General features: G+C 31.4%; 1 protein-coding gene across 1 annotated transcript in view; it reads left to right on the top strand.

Moving 5' to 3' along the window:
• The first annotated feature begins 1,454 nt into the window (after positions 1-1,454).
• LOC128983947 (neural cell adhesion molecule 1-like) overlaps positions 1,455-21,103 on the top strand; it is a 62,772-nt gene continuing 43,123 nt past the window's right edge. Inside the window, exon 1 of the mRNA XM_054403224.1 lies at positions 1,455-1,590. Coding sequence (XP_054259199.1) covers positions 1,494-1,590 — 97 coding nt within the window. The 5' untranslated portion in view covers positions 1,455-1,493. The remainder of the gene's footprint in view (positions 1,591-21,103) is intronic.

The following is a 21,103-nucleotide window of genomic DNA, read 5'->3' as shown; positions in this document are numbered from 1 at the left end:
GTTATCGAATATTTCATTCTTCAGATGTACGCACGGGTATCTATTTTTCATATTTCAAACAGTAGGGTAACAATTCAAAACCGTCAATTGAACACCAATAAAACCGTAAATCGAAACGTTTTGAAATTTGTAAAGAATTCATAAAGACTCTGCTTTGTACCTCAGGGTCGTCACCCTCAGAATTCAAAACACCAACTAATAAAGAGATATGTAGGTCTCATTATAGAACACTCCCCTCTCCAGTCGCACGCACGCACAGGAGCACGCGGGCCGCGCGGCACGGCGGCGGCGACAGTGACGGACGAATGTATGTGTGGTGCGGGTGTGTTATACCATGCGTGTTGTTGTTGTGTGCGACCATTGTACGAAGGTGGTTAAGTGATAGATAGTATGAAAAGTGTAGTTAACGGCATGTGATTAATGGCTACTTTGAGTGTTAACAACTAATTTAACTATTTAAAGAAATATACATACAATTAGGTACCCAATAAGTTAATATACATTAGGACACATTTTGGATAAAAAATAAGCAAGTTTTAAATCAACAAGAGATATGGTTTGGTTTAAACTTAACTTAATTCTATATGTGGTCTAAAACAGGATTGCTGTTCTGATGTGTTTTTTAACAAGCTTAAAATAAATAACTCCTCTGCAGATCAGGTGTTAACCTAGCCTTGCCCCACACAAGTGGCTTGTTACGAAATCATTAAGCGCTACAGCCTCAGATCAAACATTGAATCAGGTGTTCCCATAAAGAACTGTTGATCTACTTCGTGTTGATATCCTACGTGTGGCGTAGTACAAAGATATTATCTTATTTTGTGGGTTTTAAAACTTTTTAAGATGTTATTTCAAATTTGTTTTGTATAATGAGTGAGCAATGTTACAAAACGTTCGGGAATATGCAGTTAATAGGCATGCGCACACAACCGGTTTACTTGACACAATAAAGCTAATATCTGAGCAATCTAAAATTTAAAATAAAAATCGCATAACCATACGGTATGTTTTATTTGTTCGTATTATTAAATGCTTGAATAAAAAAAAAACTGATCCCTTCTTAAATAACACTTTAATCTTAAAATTCATTTTTATGACTTTAAAGTTCATTCAACGTATTTCTCGAGGGCTTCACCTTAATTTATTGTGCTTTGATGCCATCTAAACCATTTAGACATAAATAATTACAACTTTAAAATATAATTTCAATTACACATACGTCTATAGGACATATTTAAATACATTTTCATTATTAATTGTGTTTTAATTTCAGCTTAACTCTTGACATAATTTATAATAAGAAATGAAATCCACCAAATAAATAAAAGTTGGATGATTATTGACTGAATTCAGTCTATATAAAAGTGTACAGTGACTTGTAGAGTGTTGATTACCTCAAATGCTGGAACATTGACAGAGCAGAGTAGCCAAGAGTGCACATTGTACACTGTACAGGGTGGATACGTAGATATGTGAGCCAGAGTGTAGGAACCATGGAGGTCCTAGTGTGTTTTGCTCTTCTGCTCAACCTGGTGGCAGGCCTGAGAGGCGATCCTCAGGGCGACGACGCGGTTGTCTTTCAAAGAAATCGTAAGTTTTTCAATTGAATTTACATATAGTTTCATTGATTTTAAATACCATAACTAGTTATCGTAGTATATAAGGGTAAAATATCATGATAATAAGAAACATGTATTGTACGAACACATTTAGTTTCAATATTGACTTTATGTCACCACTAATTAATTCAGTTTTTTTTTTTATAAAGGAAAACTATATGTGAAATAGAAAGGTGATACATTTAAAATCACTTTGCCGTTATTTTTAGTATTATTACAAAGCTTTTGATTACAATTTGAATAACCTTATTTTCCTTAAGTTAGAGTGTAACTTTTCTATAACCTTTATCTCTTTAGATAAGGATAGTTTCTAGTGATAATCGGCATCTTAAAAAAAAAAACTTTCCTCAAATCATTGAGAATTTGGTGGTAAACCAGATTCCATGATTGCCTTTCATCGTTTCAATATTTAACTGTCGATAAGTGATGTTTTAAACAATTACTAAACAGTTTAATTTAGTTTAGCTAGTTAGTTAGATAAAAATGATCTCAGAACATTAATAACCTTGTTAGTTCAATTTGCCTAGTTTTAATTACTAGAACCCCCCTAATAAGACCCCCCCCCCTAATAAGAACCCCCCCCCTATGTGCTGCCTTCCCCAAACAAATAAGACGTCATCGGCCGTTTCTACAATCAAGAATTTTCAATGTCAAGATTTTTAACAGGTCCTTATTAGGTCGGAAGAATGAGATAAGTAAGGACAGTTGTGTGGATTATTGTTTTTTATTATTTTCTCAGTAAGCATTTTAAACAATTAACAATGCATGGGATAGAACACTGTTGTTATTTAATTATTGACAACCACGATGGAAATTGATTGTTTTTTTTACTCTGTATTTTAATTATACTCATGTTTAACGCTTCGATAGCTAAAAAATCTTTTTTAATTCTCTCAGAAACAGACTGAAAAGATGCAAATAGTTTAATAGGCTATTGTGACAAAATCCATAATTCTATAATTACATTTTTAGCTATACTACGGTTTAAAAACGACTAAGAGATAGGGAATAGGGATATGCCAATGATCAATTTAACATTTATCTCCTTATGGTACAAACTGTTTCAATGAAACTTACTGCTCTATTGCCAAGTCTTGAAATACACGTTAGTAAAGCGATACGTAAAGAATGAATAGGATACGTCTAGTTAGTATAGAACTCTAACTATGTCCTATTGTTTACACATACAATGGCTGTAATAATGTCCGGTGCAGGTAGTGGACGTTGTTGTATTTTGTCAATACTCTCTTTAGGTTTTTTAAATCATTACAGCAAACGAGTATTAAAGTCGTGTTGACAACCTTATTTCTAATTAAGGTCAATAAATAAGTCGAATAATATTTCCTAGCATAGAAACATACACAGTTATTAGTAAAAAATGCCTAAAATACTTAGAACTAACTGTATGAATATTTTGACGGATATTTATGGATTCAATCAAAGGTCGGCGAGCCTCAAGATGGCTGCTCAACCTCCTTAAATAACCCCTACGACGTAGATCAAAACAATATGAGTATTTATGTATCTGAATAGTAGGAAGCATCATACTTTTATTACCCACGATTACTGGAGTGATTGTTCTTAACTGTAACTGACTTTTAACTTATTCGAATAACACATACATTTGATATGCGTGAATGTGTTTCCTCAAATATCAATATGTTATGCGATTTTATTTTAGAAGTAATCTTACTCAACTGGAATTTTAAATCAGTAACTGATTAAATGTTAATCTACTTGTTTACTTTTTGTATGTTTTGGGTTTAATGTATTTTTTCCCGTACACCTTCTGGGCTATTACATTCACTAGTGATTGTAAACTCTAAATGTGTAGAAAATATTGTAAAAATAATAATTGTTTTAATGCATCGTGTTCTAAAAACGAGTTCAATTTATGGTAAGGAACACATTTTACTAAGTTATCATTAGAATGTATTTTTCAAGATAAACTCAACTGAGTAACGTTTTATCTATGTTTTTGTAATCTTTGCTCTGTTTGTTGAAAACTTTGTGATCTTTCGTCGTTTACTTTTAGACTCTCTTTAGTCTTAGTTTGTCTAACAAACTTGACGAAGCACTTCTGAACGCTTGACGTTGTAAGTGACTCACTTTTTATGCTGGGATGGTAGTAATTATCTCTTAAAACTGCTGGTGATTTCCGTCCTGATGCTGCATGATTTTTGTTTCATGTAAAATATTTGGACATTTAATATGTTTAAGTTTAGGAAAGGATTTTGTCTAAGTAAAGGTCACAGCAATAAGCACAAACCCATTGTGATGTTAGTATGTGTAAAAATAAATATATTCAGTTGTTATAACCAACCAAAACTGGGAGTGTTTATGTTGCAAATATTAGGAAAATAATAATTTGAGAATTGGAACAATATTTACAACAAAATTGTTGTAGTTGTGGGATAGAGAATTGCTTAAAAATTAAATAAAAAAACATCTTATTAGCTTTGTTAAAATATAATGTATTGCTATTTGTGAGTAAGAAAAATCAGAAGCACAAAGAAGTTGTGGGTTTCTAAGTGCGCAATCTTGTAATGAATTCCATCAATATTTATAAAGATAAGTTTAAACGGATGGTGTTTTTTGCCTTTGGGGACATCAAAACGAAAAAAGTAAATCGGTCCTGGGTGTAGGTATTACCATTAGACATACGGTAATAGCTATTCCCTATATGGGAAATTCGTCAAAAAAATTCCATTAAGGTGATTACTAAACAATCAATGACATGTTTATGTAAACAGACTTCAGTAATTACCTATAAATTACATATACTTATAAGTAAAATGTCACAAACCAGGGCTGAAATATTTCCTTTATCAGGTTAATGGAAATTATTTACTTAAGACCTCCATAACAACTAAACAACAATAAATGTAAATTGCAATTCATATCCACCACACGGGTTGTAGTCGTAGGTAAAGAAAGGAGAATAGATTGTAATCAATTAATGGATTTTTCTCTATTTAGTTTCAAAGGACTGTATTCTGCGTATTCATCTTACTGTGAGCACGTGTACATCACTCTTGCTTTATTTGTACAAAGGAGTTAATTACATAACAGTTAATGGCAATACATAATGTTACTCTTTTGGTGGTTTCTATCAGAGTAAGGAGTAATCATTTTTCTTTCCCAACTCATCACATAATACATTCAAACTTAATTCCATGATATTATTACTTCTAATCAAGGTGATTCTAAAAAAGTATTTTGTTTACGAATGACACTTGTGAACTTTGAAACTCACCCGCATCTCGAAAGAGGTGCGTGGGACGTGATACGAAGTTGAAGTACTTCCCTTTCACACAACTAAATATACAAAAAAAACTTAAAATAAAATTAGAAATAATGCCAATTACTGGGAGTGCATCTTCACAACTCTACAATCAAGTTAGTATACTTAAAATAATATTACTTACATCATGATAGGGATGTTTTATTCTTAAAATATTCTCATCACTCGCTTGTATTAACAACCAATAAAACGATTTAGTTTTTAACATCAAGTTTATGAATTAGTGTTTCCACGCCGTTGGACGTATTTCGTAAGGGAACCGTCCAAATCCTCTTACTGTTACCTTTTGTTGGATAGTATCATCATTGCTAGGGTGAATACCTACCAGGCTTTAGAACATGAACACAAAATTACCAAAAATTGAAGCAAAACTGAAAAAAAACTTACACTTTCACGTGTTAGCCTTGAGCCAAAAATGAGAAAGAGTTTGTTATGGCTAGGAATCAAATCAGATATGGCTTCATTTTTTTAATTTTTTCATTGTTTATGCAAGAATCTGAGAAGCTGAAGTCAACATATAATACGATGTGTTTCAAGTAAGAAAGTTTAAAAACGATGAGGTAGGTAGCTCATATTGCTTGACGATTCTGCATTGGTGCCAGCTTTCAGCTACCGGAAACTGATATTTATAGTCATTCCGTCCATTCAAAGCAGAGGCCCACTGCTCTACTTTGTCAGGTCTAAAACGTCGAAAGACGTCGAAATTGTATATTCAAACAATTTTTAAGGTTTATGGCCGTAATGCTTGTAAAGAACGTTTAAATATAGATCAAAATTTGATTCAATTTATTTAAATTTAATTAATTATTTAATTAATTAATAACTAATTAATTATTAAACATAATTATTTAATTATTTAAAATATTTAATAAAATTTAATTTCTTTTAGAGGATTTTACTTGTCGGCAGATTCAATATAGACAAATTGAATAGTAAAATTTTGTTTTGATTTCCTAATATTCCAGCTTTGGAGTGCTCATTGTTAACAACTGTCGTATGTTAATTTGTACATAGGTAGCTTTCTTATTAGGTACAACTATTCGTAACGGATTACCCTTGTGTTTTAAAATGAAGTAAGAATGCATTGTAAAAGAAAGTGTAAAACATAAATGTTTATGAAAGCTTCATTATTTAAGGTGCAATAATTATTTAACTTAATATTGTTTAGTGTTGGGAGCCTCAAGAGAAAATTTAAACATTTTCTATTAGTCTCGAGAATATTAAGTTCCAACCAGTTCTCGAGAAAAATAGGTTCCAACCAACTTTACTGAAAAGTGTAAATAATATTAAAATGTTATCTTATTAATATTATAAATGTGAAAGTTTGTGTGTTTGTTTGTTTGTTTGAAGGTCAATCACGCATAAACCACTGGATGGATTGGGCTGAAATTTGGCATGATGATAGCTTACATTCCCGATTAACATATAGGCATATTCTTATCTCAAAAATCCCTTCGGGCTCCGCCCCAATGGCTCTGTAGTTCCCCATGTTAACCTTATGAGTATTCATATTTAAAGGGAATTAAAGAATTTAGTCAGCTGTTTCAACTAAAAAGTTGGTTCTATGATATACAAAAGCATTAAAAAGTTATACCATTTACCAACAGGGTGCAGCACTATATTTTCTTTTGCATTTATGAAAACAGCTAATTTGAACTAAGCAGCAACAAACAACTGTGATACACAATGAGAACTGTCAAAGTAGGATTGTTGTAGTAGGATTGTTTACAGTTAGTTACTTATTAATTTGTAATACCTTTTTAGCGAATTTCCCATATAGGGAATAAGCTATTACCGTAGTACTCATAGTAAGACCTGGACCCGGGACCGATTTTTTTTTGTTTTGAGGTCCCTAGAGGCCAAAAACACCATCTGTTCAAATTCATATATATATATATATATATTAATAAATAATATGTAAAATAACATGAGTACCCTTTTTTTTATTCTTTTTTTATTTAATAAATCACAACATGTTTCGTCTCTAAGGACATTTTCAAGTGTGTTAACCTAATTTCAAACAAAAATATTATGTTATGAATAAATAAAAATATATATATATATATATGTGTCCGTTAGCGCGATAACTCGAGCAAAAATGATCCGATTTTGATTAAATTTGGTACAAACTTGTAAACCTACGTTTATTCGAACGAGTTCGCGAACCAGTGATCGGACCATGGGAACGGGGGTTTATGGGGGGTTTTATGGGGTAAAAATGTGGTTTTCCCATTTTTGACCCAAAAAACATCAAATTTTGCAATTTCTTTCTAAACTATTTTGTAGAGCTTAAAAAAACAAATAATTTAGTATATTGAAGCGTTATAATGCGCCTAATGGTTACGGAGAAAATTCCAAAAAATTGCAAATTTAAAATTCCCATGTTATTCTTATGGAGAATAAGTAAACTGTTGTATTTTGCTTGTTTATTAACATATTTTGCCCAAATTTGGAACATGTTTTTATTTCTTACTAACAATTAACATTTTACATAAAAAAACACTTTTACCCTCCCTGTTGCAGCAAACCTAAGTATGTGTTAAACTGATTCTATTTAAATAGGGATAAATGTGATATTTTTAAGGAGACATTTTAGTGTAAATCCAATCAGGCAAATGGAAATTCGCTTAGTCTGCAGGTTTGCTGCGGCGGGGGTATTTTCTTTATTGTTTAGGTGAAGAGGTAGAACATTATGGCTATGGTAGATGTGTAATACCATAGTATACCGTCAATTTAAAGAAGCAAATTTTATCAAACTTTGTCCTCCCCCATTGCAAACGCAAAGCTTGAGTTTACTGTAACTGCAATATGCAATTTAAACTTATATGCCAACCCCGTACGAAGGACGGGTACTCTGCTAGTAAGAACATATTGCTTTATCAAGATCACGCAATTTAGTTACTTTGCAAGTAAAATTGATTTTAGAAGCTCTGGATAATATTGCAGAAAGTTTAAAATTAAAAATTATGTCTTAAAACGTCTACGCTACGATAGTTAACTAATTAAAATGAACCACCTAAAACAAAATAAACATCGAATGAAGTAAAAGTATTAGAGCATTACTACACTAAGCATAAATACACCAAAATAAATTTTTTCACGTATCTAAAGCCTGTACACAGTATCTATGTAAAGCCTAAAAATGTAATTTTATACAATCAGAAATAGTTGTACGTTATAACATGAAACCTATGACAGAGAATCTAGGATGCTTTAGAAGTGAAACGGCAAATCAATTTAAATGGAAACTCGAGATTCAAAGCTGTTGTTACGTTTGTTAGCTCTATTACAGTACTGTGAAATACCAAGCTGCAAAGGCACAAATTTATCGTAACTTGATATAATTCGTTGCTGCGTTTATCTCAACAGAACTATTACAAAGTTATCAAATAATTTCAATTGTTATACTTCTATTAACAATGTTATAATTACTTTTATAAAAAAGACTATCTGTAGTGTTAGTGATTTAATAATCCTTATTCTGCTCACTGAGTTAAAAAAAAATATATTGTCCTCGCATTATTAGTTTTGTTTAGGTGCGGTTTGTTTTATGAACGAAAATTACCTATCCTATAAAAATCATCTTCGTATAACACCACGAAATTAAAAAAAATCCCTGCCACAGCAAACCTGTGGACTAAGCGAATGCAAATCTACCTCGCTAGATTTCTACTAAAATATTTCCTTAAAATTTTCAGATTATTACGTATTTAAATAACTTTACATTTAATGAGTACTTGTGTTTGCTGCTACAGGTAAGGTAAGGTTGGGTACAGAAGGGAAGGTAAGGTTAGGTAAGGTATGTTACCGGGATTTTGTGCTTTTATTTCAATGTTGATAGCTTAGTATGTAAGATACTAAACAGCCAAATTTCATTTAAACATAGCATATTCATAAACTATTTATTCTCTAAAAGAATGACATAGGATTTTTATTTATACAATTTTTAATTTTTCGCGTAACAGTTAGGCATTTACCAACTAACAGGAATATTAAATTGACATTCAATTACCATATGAAACAGTTTGGTTTATTTTAAGTGTAGTATTGGGTGCTCTTCAAAACTAAGCAGAATCTTTGTCTACTAATTAAACGAATGTAATGACCAGTTTTCGTAAGCAATTAATATTTGTAAATTTATCAGGATTCTTTCATAGGCAAATTTATCTGTGTGGAGATTAAAATATGGTTTAATAGTAACAGTGCAAGTCACATAACTATTTGAGTTGTATTTGCAGGCAGATGGGTGGAACCATAACTGGGGTATGACGACCTATTGCTTTAAAGTATCTTAGATATAAGTTGGCATCCCCATCTCAATTGATAACGATCAATAATGATATTGATATCATTCTTATACCAAATATCTGGAGCATGACGCCGCATTTCTTAAAGTTTCTTAGATATAAGGTTTCGTCCCCATTTCAATGGATAGTGATCAATAATAATAACTACATTAAACGGTTATTGTTAAAGTTTCAAGCAAAATCATTTGACTATAAATCGGCGATAAATAACTAGTTTTTTACAATTAGGGTTGTTAAATTATACGCTTTATATGCTTTAGGTAGGTCCGATTCTAATAATCAATAGCCTAACTAAAATAAAAGATGATATTACACTTAAGGTTCTTAGATAAAAAAATAGGGTAGCGTAATTAGAATTAAATAAATAAATCCAAATTTACATTTCAAATTTACGCTTTTTATTGAGTAAGTCTGTATTTTGAACTTAACTGATTCAAACGTTCAATATCTCAAAGGAAAGCCTTCATTTCTAGGATTATTTTAAGACCTAAACATTAACTGAAATAAAATAGAGTTACGTATCATTGATTGTATATAAGTCCTAAAACAAATTATAATTATTGTTGATTCGTGATTTAGCAGCATGCTTTAGGTACGTCCTATCTTAATAATCAAAAGCTCAAACGAAAGCTAGTATTTCACTAAAGGTTCTTGGACCAAAATATTTAGGATAATGCAATTTTAGAACTGTTGAAATAGATCTTTAATTTAATTAAAAGGTTCGGAATGGATCGAATTTATGTTTTATGGTCGTGCTATGTAGAAGATAAATGAATGATGATTCTTGATGACAAATTTGTGCGTCCATACCTTTAATTTAAGAACAATATTATGAAAAAATGTCAGGTAGAAGAGCCAACCCGACTCGAAAAAGAAAAACCAATAACTTTTAATTTATAGATAATAATCCTCTTAACAAATAGGGTAAATAATGACAAGATCTAAAGTTTAATACTGTAAAAATATATTTAAGTGATAAAGTTTACGTTTTTTATAATACCGCAGTTTGACGGTAATGTAGCTCATTGTGAACTGATAGTTGACGTATATATAGGAGTCCTAAAAGGAACTATCACCTCGGATAAATATAAGGAATGGGCACATTCGTCGAGAAATGTTAATACAACTCCCTTATAAATGTAGCCAGAACAACGTCCATAAGGAAATACGAACTCGTCCTTCCCGGAACAGTTTGAAATACATTGTGTACTTTAATTAAGATGAGTTAAATCTAAATCATATAATAACATTCAGTTTGTAGAGTAGCAGATTGAGTACCTCTCCTACATTTCTCTCATAGTAAAATACGTGAATTGTTTTATAATAAAACTATGTAAATTTTTATAATAATCTTAATGCTTACGTGTAGTGTCTACTTAGCAAAAAGATTTTATCTATTGATGCATTCAGTTAAATTATAACAAACTCATCTGTTTAGGCTGAAGTATAAAAATACCTCTGTTAAAAAAGATACCTTTCGATTGCCAGTAAAAGAGATATATTTCATGATTTTAACACATTGTTCTGATCTAAACTCGTTTTGAAGATATTTTCTGCGCTTTATTTAGCTCTTAATCCAAGTACTGTGTGTTTTAAAACAACTTTCCTTAACATATATATTTTATCTCGAATGTTTAGTAGCTATTCAAACGGCTTAAAGATGTATAGCTTATAAATGTTTTAAGTTATAAATGTGTAAATTCTTTTCGAAAGGTTTGTAAAATATGTTTTCCAACGGTAGGTGTTTTGTATTGAAACAAAATATGAATCGATACAATAATTATATATTTGAACTATTGAGTATAATACAATTATTTTGGTCATCACACGACTTTTATTGAAACATTTAAATAGCTTAAATCTAACACAATATTCGATTACGTCCATGGCTCACACACGCGCCCGTGCTTAAACTACTCTTCTAACTACTAACAAAATTATTTTAGTCGGTTCCTTCAAAGTTAGTTCCATATTTATAACCCAAACTGCGCACGTGTTAAGCAGACCTGCACTCTGTTTAAGCTCATCAACTTTGCTGTATTATCATAACAGTAAATACTATATTGTTTACCTCCATTCTATTATGTCGATGTACAAAGCACTTTTAAACGGAATTAGTTCGTGTTTGTGTTTGCCAAAGTATACTTTATTTCATCCCTCAGGATAAAAGTTGTAGATTTTGTTTTTAACCAGGCGCCAGCCCAGGATTGTTTTTTAATTATTTGAACCTAGGCATAGTGATTATGACATTGAAAAATAAAATCAATTGGTAATTGGTGGGATTCAAACCCGGAACCTCGGAGACCAAAGTCCCGCGCTCTACCACTAGACCAGCAGACACGTCTTTATTATCCGTACATGAGATATCCATGAGATATATCTCTTTGTGATGTATATTTTGACATTATTAGTGTGTTTATAGGTTTAAATTATAATTGTCCTTAAATACTATACTCTGATACTAGGAGGTAATGCGTTTACTCCTATATTTGAACATTCATTACACCATACCTCGACATACGTCGTACAAAAGAACTGCTATACAAGAAAAGCACAAACCGCCAAAGACGCTGAAGTCATTGTGTCTGGTATTGTGGTACAACAATAGCCTCAATATATGACGATCTTTATCGTTCTGTTTTGCCGACCCCATCGCCGTCTTTGTTCAACTCTATAAATAAAGCCTTGTTGAGAAATTATTACGGTTATTGAATTACTACATCTGGAACTAATTGCATGACACCATAACAGTAATCGTTCTGGAAACTATGTAGTTGACGTTTGCGCTTAGATGGAAAATATAGTGTGATTACTATAATATTATCTGATAAGGAAATATTTCTCTTTATATATATAATTAAAATATATCTTAAACTGAATTCAAGATGCCCACCTTTATGGCATATTCGTACACAACAAAACCAAAACTCACTTTGCATTGTTGCTTGCACTAAATAATCGTACTTGAAGTAAAAAATAAATAACCTTCTCTGCATTGCATACTTATTTAGATTAACAAAATTGTATGAAGTTTTTTTTTGTCTCTTCCGTTAATGTTTTACTTATGATTCGAGTTTGATACAGTAGTACATTTAGATTTATTGATTAAAGTTTATTTTAACAAGCACATTTACATTTCTCGAAGAAAAACCAGTACACAGATAAATTTTATTAATATCAAACTTGTTGCATTACATATTGTTTACTGCTTAAATCATTGGGTAGTTATTTTAGTACTATTGTTTTATTATAAATCATATGTTTGGTTATATGTATAGTTAAATGATGTGTATTAAGGTATAAACGTAAGGAAATATATTTTTTCTTCAAAACAATTGTATTCAGTTTAGATAATCTCAAATATGCCTTTATCATATCATTAAGTTACTTAGTTCATATTTTTGTATAAACTTATTTATTCTATTGTTTCTGTTTCATATAAATGTTTGTTTAGTATAAATTACTATGATGAACACAATAATTATATTACACCTTACGGTTCAAAACTAGACCAACCCTTGAAATGTGCGTAATAGATATAGCAATTATGTAATTATATTTTAAACGGAAAGTGCACTTCTGAGCAATCAATAAAAATACTGTACATGTAAAAGTTGCAATTAAAAAATGAAGGATATAATTTTACGCAATTCTAAATCAATTTTAATATTTATTCTTTTAGTCGTGATACTGAAGTACCCAATGTCTGGTTTACTACTCACTTGGCGTTTACTACAAATACAAAGGAATGAGAGCTTAGTCTATGTCTATGAACTAGATGTAGTATGTGGGGTTGTGCTCTCTAATAATCTTAAGCTAAAAATATGAAAAGGAATGTGTACAAAAGAGGAAGGGTGACTCATTTCACTATCTCTATGATTGTTATTTTTATTCAAATTTGTAAGAATAAAATAAGTTTTCGTTCATGTTTTTCAGCTGTGTTCGTTATTAGGCACATAAGTCAAAATATAAGCTATTTGATTTTCTTGAAAAATTAAAATAATACTACATAGTGACTACTTCACAAATAAGTGATAGACACACTTATATCCAAGGAATGACTTAAAATAATAATTCAAGCTGCAATTTAAATTAATCGACGAACTAATGTATCCTAAAAGCTTCAATAAAGAATGATAAGGAAATAGTGAAAATATTTTGAGTACAGAATTGTTTAACACTATTAATTTGTAAAGTATTGGTTTAATTTTGAGTCATAATAGTTGAGATTATATTAGAGCTTAACTTGAGCGTGAACTGTAAGTATAAAGTAGAATCGTAATGATCCTTTGACAGAATAACAAGGAAGGCAACAGAGTTTTCTGAAAGTTTGCTTCGGCTCAAAGTCTCGATTCGGAACTAGAAACTTATAATAAACAATGCGAGGGAGCCAAGTTGGGGCCTGGGGAGTCCTGAGGGTCCGCGATCCAACATTCCCCGAGTCTCTCAACAGGAATCTGATCCGACCTGTCAGATAGCTTACAGACAAGCTAGCGTACTTATACAATGCACTATACTATAAACAGACATACCAGTTGAATTTTTATCATCCCTACGAAGTACAATATAGTCATTTATAATAATTGTAGTGTCCAACAATATGTCACTACACGGCTTTGTCATCTGACAATTAATATTAAGGGATTATTATTGGTTTTTGTTGATAAAAACTATACATCCGTTTATTTTTGTTAAGATTATAAACATCAGTCAATCAGAGTTTTGTTGATCTTGTAAAACATCAAATTGCCTCTCAACATTCGAAACTATAAAAAAACAGGAAATGTATAATGATTTTAAGGTATTTAATAAGTCGAAATGCGTTTTACATATAGAGATTTAAATACACCCAAATAAGGCATTCTTTTTATCAAATTATGAGGAAAACCACATCACGTAAAATATATAAAAACAAAGCCGAGAAGAATTGCGATGTTGGATTTGTATAACGAGGAAACACTCGTTAGAATCTGAGTTTCACATTTCTGCGTCTCGCTGGCAAGAGTTCGGCTACCGGAAACTGATATTTATAGTCATTCCATTCACAACACACGGGGCCCGCTGCCTCGCGATCTCGACACAAATTCAGGAAAAAAATCATAGCAAAGACATTTTTTAAATATCATATATTTTTACATGAACGGGACTTCAAATCACAAATAAATGTTCTTGTGGCTGTATATTGATCTATGTCTCTAACTAGCTCACCAATACTGATTAAGGGTGACTTGATTTTTCACACTTTGTTGTAGGCATAAACTTCAACATCACAATTAAACTTTAAATCCTAAACACTAAAAATGTCTTGATAATTATTGGGCCAACACCTTCATAAAGCCAATGAAATGTTTTAAATGGTTAAGTTAAAAGTTCGTAGTTTTATTACAAGTTTTACCTTAATAACTGACCTTGGGGGAGCAAGCTGGTGTAGTAGTTAGAGCGCGGGATTTCTGTTCCTGAGGTCCCGGGTTCAAATCCCGCCACCCCACCAATGGATTTGATCTAAGTGACTATGTCGCAATCCCTAGGTATAGCCTGAACTAATGTGAAAAGCAATACCGGACTTATGCCTAGTGTCCTAGGACAGAAACTAAAATTTACTAGCCTTAGTTCTATTTTAAGTCACACAAACAATTATTTGGACACACTTCGTGTTCTGGTTCCTTAAGTAAAAGAAGTTGTTGCTCGTTCAAGGAAACTACTTAACTAGCTGTATTAGGCATGCCAATCATAACTACCCTAGCTCTGATCATAAATCCCTACATTATAAATTAGTGATTCATTCTGACGGTTTTGAAATGGAGATTACAAAATATTTATTTATTATTCATAAAGAATCAATTAGCTGGTCAACCTTTTACTAATTTCAGTTTTAAATGGCTTTAAAATGAAGGTGGAACGATAAAAGTACTTCGGTGTGATAATAAATAGATACAATAAAGATTACTCTGTCAAGAGTTTATCTTAGTTCCATGGTTATTCTAAAAAAAATCATTTCTGATAAGTAAAAAAAAAATACTTCGTTGAAACTACTAAATCTAGAAACCCTTACAAATTATAGCTCTGCTTCCTTTAAATAACAAAGGTAGCGGAATAAGAAGACCATTACTTCGCCGCAGTACTTTCCTAACTTTTGCCTCTTGGCCTTAAAACGATTTTCACAAAATTTGCTTTGAATAAGAAATGCAATGAGGACATTTCTGTCAGAGTAATGTATAAAATTGTTTATGGAGTTATTTATAATGACTAAAAGAAACATAAATATTTTAAAAAGTCTTTTATAGTTTTTTTTTCTTTTTTGCACTAAAATCTTTGGTTTAAAAAATCTTTTTCATAAAACTATCGAAAGTAGTGTACATCATGTTTTAAGAGTTAAAACTTATTTTTAACAAACTTCAGAACACCCTTAAGCCATCGCCTTATTTTTCTCGATGTTACATTAGCAAATTAGTTTAAATAGTAGCTTGAAGTAGTAATGATTAAAAATCTCAAATAAATTTGCTTGTTGAACAATATTAATATTTTATCACAAACTAGTGTCTTATTGAAAACTCACCTCAAATCAAATGTAGGTATGTATAAGTAGAAGACATAATATAGAAGTACAGTACGAGTATGCGGCATTGTTCGTTACACGTGTCTAATAATTATATTCGAGTCACCCAAACAATTATAGCTACCATTGGCTCCTCTCTGGATTCAATTTAGAGGAGAAGGGAGAACTAACCTCTGGCCGACATCGCAATTATCCTTAGACTAAATTACTCGCTCAGCGATATCAGTATTGACTGCAATGCTTCTGTGGAGGTTAAAATTCAAAGCTGTTAATAAAGCCACTGAAAATAGTTTTACTTGTAACAACAACAATGATAATTGTTATACAACTTTCATTACACTGTTTACACGTTTTTCCTAAAGGAGAACTAATTAATAAAATATCAATGAATAACTAATTCTTTATGATTTGTGCAGGTGCATTCGTATGACGAGTTCGTCACAGTTGTGTGTAGTTCTGTGCTGTTTTCAGAAAGATTGTGACTTTTTGTGTCTTAAACAATAATTTTAGAATTAGTTTACTCAGACACTGTAATACATCATAAAATTAGTGAAATGTCTAACGCAAGGCCTTTGCATTACTTTATAGAAAAGGTGATTAAAAACTACTGTTAACAAAATAATGAAATATTATACGATATTTATTTATTAAAATAATAACGAAACATATAAACAGTTAATCCATGAATGATAACAGTAGTAGTAGATGCCGTATTATATTAAGGAAAAGTATAAGGAAAAGAAATTTAATAAACAATTTGACAGCACAGCTTAACTATTGTTTAAAATATATGTGAATATGTTTATTAATTTGAAGTGTGAATTATTTTGAATTGAGTATTTATTAAGGCAAGCGTGTTTCTTTAAAACCTTATTTCTCACCTCGTGTGCATTGCAGGGTAAATCTATGCATGCTATTATAAATATATTTTCCTGTGAATGTGCAGAATCCCTTTGTAAGTTGAAAAAAATATGAATTTAAATTTAAAAAAATAACATGGGCCTTGTGTTGCCATGCTGGAAACGAAATAACAGCGAGATAGGCTATAAATAGAAAATCAAAACAAATGGAAGAAATTCCAATCGCATGTTTTATTTACAGCGTAAGGTAAAAATAGATAAGTCTGTACATAAAATATTTTCGGTCGAGCTTTCGTCCACTAGATGACCTCTAGTAACTACAAAAATAACGAAATTGTCAATTAAATATCCATACAAAATGTCCACATCACTAGTTGTCCCAAAAACATTCGATGAGAGAAAAAGTTTCTGTAAATGTGTTCAATTGACTAAACCTTGTTGCGAATATAAATCATTCCTTTCGAAAGAAGAAATATTGAGCGGGTTAAGCTAATATAAGATATTAATTGCCAATATATATGCAGGCAAACTAAACAGCGCCAAAGTACATACAGATAACGCTAACACAGTGTTGGCCTATACCCTGGAGCTCGGACCGGGAGTTCAGTTTAACTTATGTCTTGTCGAATTAATTCTAACACAACAATAATCTTTGTCAAAATGACGAGATGATGCATCTTTAGTATAATTATATGTAGGTACCTTTATTTTCAAGTATTCGTTTTAAAAGTGTAAACTTAGGTTTGAAATAAAGTGGCCTATGCATGGTAAGTGTAACTTGCTATTCAGAATTATAATTTAAAGTATAGTGTGATACTAGAACATAAAAATGTACAACTCTGTATAAATTAAATATCGAAAATAATTATACTTAAGTTACGGCTTATCTTCTAAAATATCTAAGAAAAAATATTAAACCTAAAAACCTTCGTGAGAAAATGCTGTGGTGATATTATTTATTGTTACTGGAGAGCAGTTTTGGTTTAGTTCAATTTAAATTAATGGTTCAAGTAATCATTAAAGTATGATAGTATGAAGTATAAATGTGAAAATAAAACTAACTGTAGCTGAACAAAGCATAGTATATAATAGACACATAGAGAAGTTACACAACCCAAATATTATAATATGCCAGTATTATAATAACCAACTGAATACAGAAATATCTTTATTCGACGAAATCTATTATGACTGGACCTCCCTCATTCAGGGATCATATATTACAAGATATCCATCTGGTGGCTAAAATTGTTTGTTTTAATTTACCCGCGCGAGGTCGCCAAATGAAGGCACGGCCAGATGAGCATCGTTTTGACTGAAGGCCAAATCTCGCTACTTGGCTCCAGGGCACGTGCACTGCGATTTGTTACTGAATACAACATATTTTATAATCAGTAAACACCTTTTACAACTACGAGTTGGCTTTACTAGTAACAACTACTTTATGTGTACAACAGTAGTGGACGAGTAATACAGTTCACATGATGCCGTCTAGAGTTGGTATCAGGAAAATAAAATAAAAATACCCCCGCCGCAGCAAACCTGCAGACTTAGCGATTTTCCATTTGCCTGATTGGATTTAAACTAAAATGTCTCCTTAAAAATATCACATTTATTCCCTATTTAAACAGAATTAGTTTAATGAGTACTTAGGTTTGCTGCAACAGGGAGGGTAACAAAGTTTTTTTTATGTAAAATGTTAAAAGGTACTGTGGTTTAGTAAGAAATTCCGATATAGTTGTAAACAATTTCGTGGGGATTTTTGCAATTGAAATATACATGGTATTTGAGGAGTTTTTCATAAAAGATTCGCTTGGATTTTAACCTGCTTTACTATCCTAGCGGTGGTAAAAACAGTTTGTAAATACATCATTCAAATCTGGCAGGAGTTGTAGATACAGTGGCCACAGAAAGATCCCCCGCGACAGCGATCTCTTATAAATACTTGACTATTTCTGTTCGGTAGAAGTTACAGTGTACAGTTTATCGACAGCAGCTGCCACGAATGATACGTATAAAGATCAAATGTTTCTAGTATTTCTTTTTGTATTATTTGTTGGCTATTAATATACGAAAACTAAAACGGTTTATTGGACAAATTAGTTAGTTACAGCGTATTTTAATAATTTGTTATACTATGTTTCTTGCTAACATTATTATTTTTATGCCGTATGTTTTCCTGGCCTCTCACCCTAAACAGTTTTACACATTACTTCGGGATACGTCTAGAGGGTTGGCATCTATTGGCTAACCTTTGGTGAATGGTGGGATTTGAACCCAGGGCCATAGGGACCGGAGCCCCACGCTCTACTAGTTTACCCGATTGCCCCTCTGAAATAATACTATCTCATTTAAATCCATAAAAAATAAATACAAAAACACGTTACAAATAAACAGTAAACGAAATGTCGGATTTAAATATACTATTGGTAACATTGTAATACAATATAAAGATGTACAACTAGATGAGTGGATCCAATGTAGATGTCTCACCAATAAACATTCTAGAAAAATTAAAGTCTGTTGATATACTGTAGTACCTCACCTATTTATAGATTAAATGACTAAAATACTAAATTTATTGAACCAGGCCTATGTCAAATGTTTTTAAACCAAATTCTGAAAAAATCATATCTTTTTAAAAGGCAAATTGAAACCATAAATCCGCATTTAGTTATACCAGCTTGTTGTATAACATTGATACATTACAACATAACAAAGTTTATGTTTTTTGTTTCAATAGTAAATTTCGTACCTAGAGCCGAAAATGAGGTTTTGCCGGCTCGAGATTGTTTTTTCGAGAGCTGCCAAACCATTTCGGTCCGTGGTACGAACGCTATTTTTCACCGCAATATACCCTATTACCACTATTCACCACAATAATAATGCACACTGATAGTCAACACAACTACAACTTGGTTATGTGAAGAAATAATTTGAGGAATCAGCAAAAATAATAATAAATATTTGCTAGGCAACGGTGACAATAAAATAATTCTATTGCAAAGCTATGGATACTGATTGTGTATTTAATGTGCATTCATGTTTTAAAGTAAGTAAGCGGGTAGTTGATTTTGCGACCCCAGGGATGTAAAAACCTGCTCGGTCCCCAAATAACGATTACAGCTGGCATGGCCAGCAAAACGTAACTTTCAGCCAACAATTAACACAGCCAAAAACATCATAGTGTGGTGAAAAATACTTTAATCCAACGTTTAATCTAATGTTTTTCATTGGTTTTATCTCATGAGCCGAAGGAAGTCTTAACAATAAGCTGATTTTCCTTGTCTTAAATGTTGAATGCAAAAATTAATATAGGTTCTTCCAGTATTTAAAACAGGACATGTTAAGTGAGGACATAGATAAAGTTGAAATGCCCAGAACAAAAAAATCTAGAATTAGCCAAAGCAAGGTAAATTAATGAAATGAGATATCTAGCAATAAGATAGGAAGTACGAATGGTTTTATGATTACGCAAGACTCACATGAAAGATACGTGAAAAGGTCGAAGTGGAGACAGAACGACAAGTGATCAAGCGAAAGGCGAGGAAGGTCCTTGATGTCCTTTGAGTTGAGTAGATCGTGGTTGGTATACGTGGTAAAGAATTTTGTCAAATTTAAAATAACTAAATACTTAGATCAATATATAAAATTTAGTAAAACTATATTTTGGTAACTAATATTACCACATTGTTTGTACTCAAAGGATGATGACTGAATAAGCACAATAGCTAGAGTAAAAATCCTTGATTTTATTGAATCCTTTAGGTACATGTAAACATAGATATATTCGAATGAGCACGGATGAGACTATATACTATGTACTATATACTATATAAACGGGATTTCATAGAATAAAATTGGTTTTCTTATTTTTACATCTAAAATATAAAGTTGTACAGCTTATTTCTGAAGTATTTTGCACAGTTTAAATCAAACAAATAATTTAGAGTACCTATTTAAAAGGTTGTTGTAGGCCTAATGGTTACAGAAACAAATAAAACAAACTGTAAATAAAAAAATCCCATGTTGTCCTTATAGAGAATAAATAAACGATTGTAGGTTGCTTGTGTAATATATGATATATTTTGATCATATTTGGCGATCTAAAAATGTAATACATTTAAATAAAAACACTCCTATTACCTTTCCGTTTTAGCAAACCTAAGTACTAATTAAAGTTCATGTTGTTTAGATAGAAAATAAATCTGCCAATTTTTGTGAAATATTTTAGTGAAACTCCAACCAAGTAATGGAAATTAGCGTAAGCTGCAGGTTTTCTGTGACGGGGGTATTTAATGAATTCGAAGAAAAGTTGTCTTTGTTAGTTTTTTGGTATTTTTAAAGTTACAGTACTTGTTAATAGTGACTACCAGTCTTTTAGATATAACCTCATTTGAATTTATCACGAGTAAAACTGTAAATCCATAATACATATTTATTCTTTCCGTTTGCAA

Source organism: Macrosteles quadrilineatus, unplaced genomic scaffold (genome assembly GCF_028750875.1).
Source record: "Macrosteles quadrilineatus isolate MER2022 unplaced genomic scaffold, UCM_ALF_1.0 Scaffold_2__2_contigs__length_208266976, whole genome shotgun sequence".
NCBI classification, from domain to species: domain Eukaryota; kingdom Metazoa; phylum Arthropoda; class Insecta; order Hemiptera; family Cicadellidae; genus Macrosteles; species Macrosteles quadrilineatus.
This window is presented reverse-complemented; position numbering and strand designations above follow the sequence as displayed.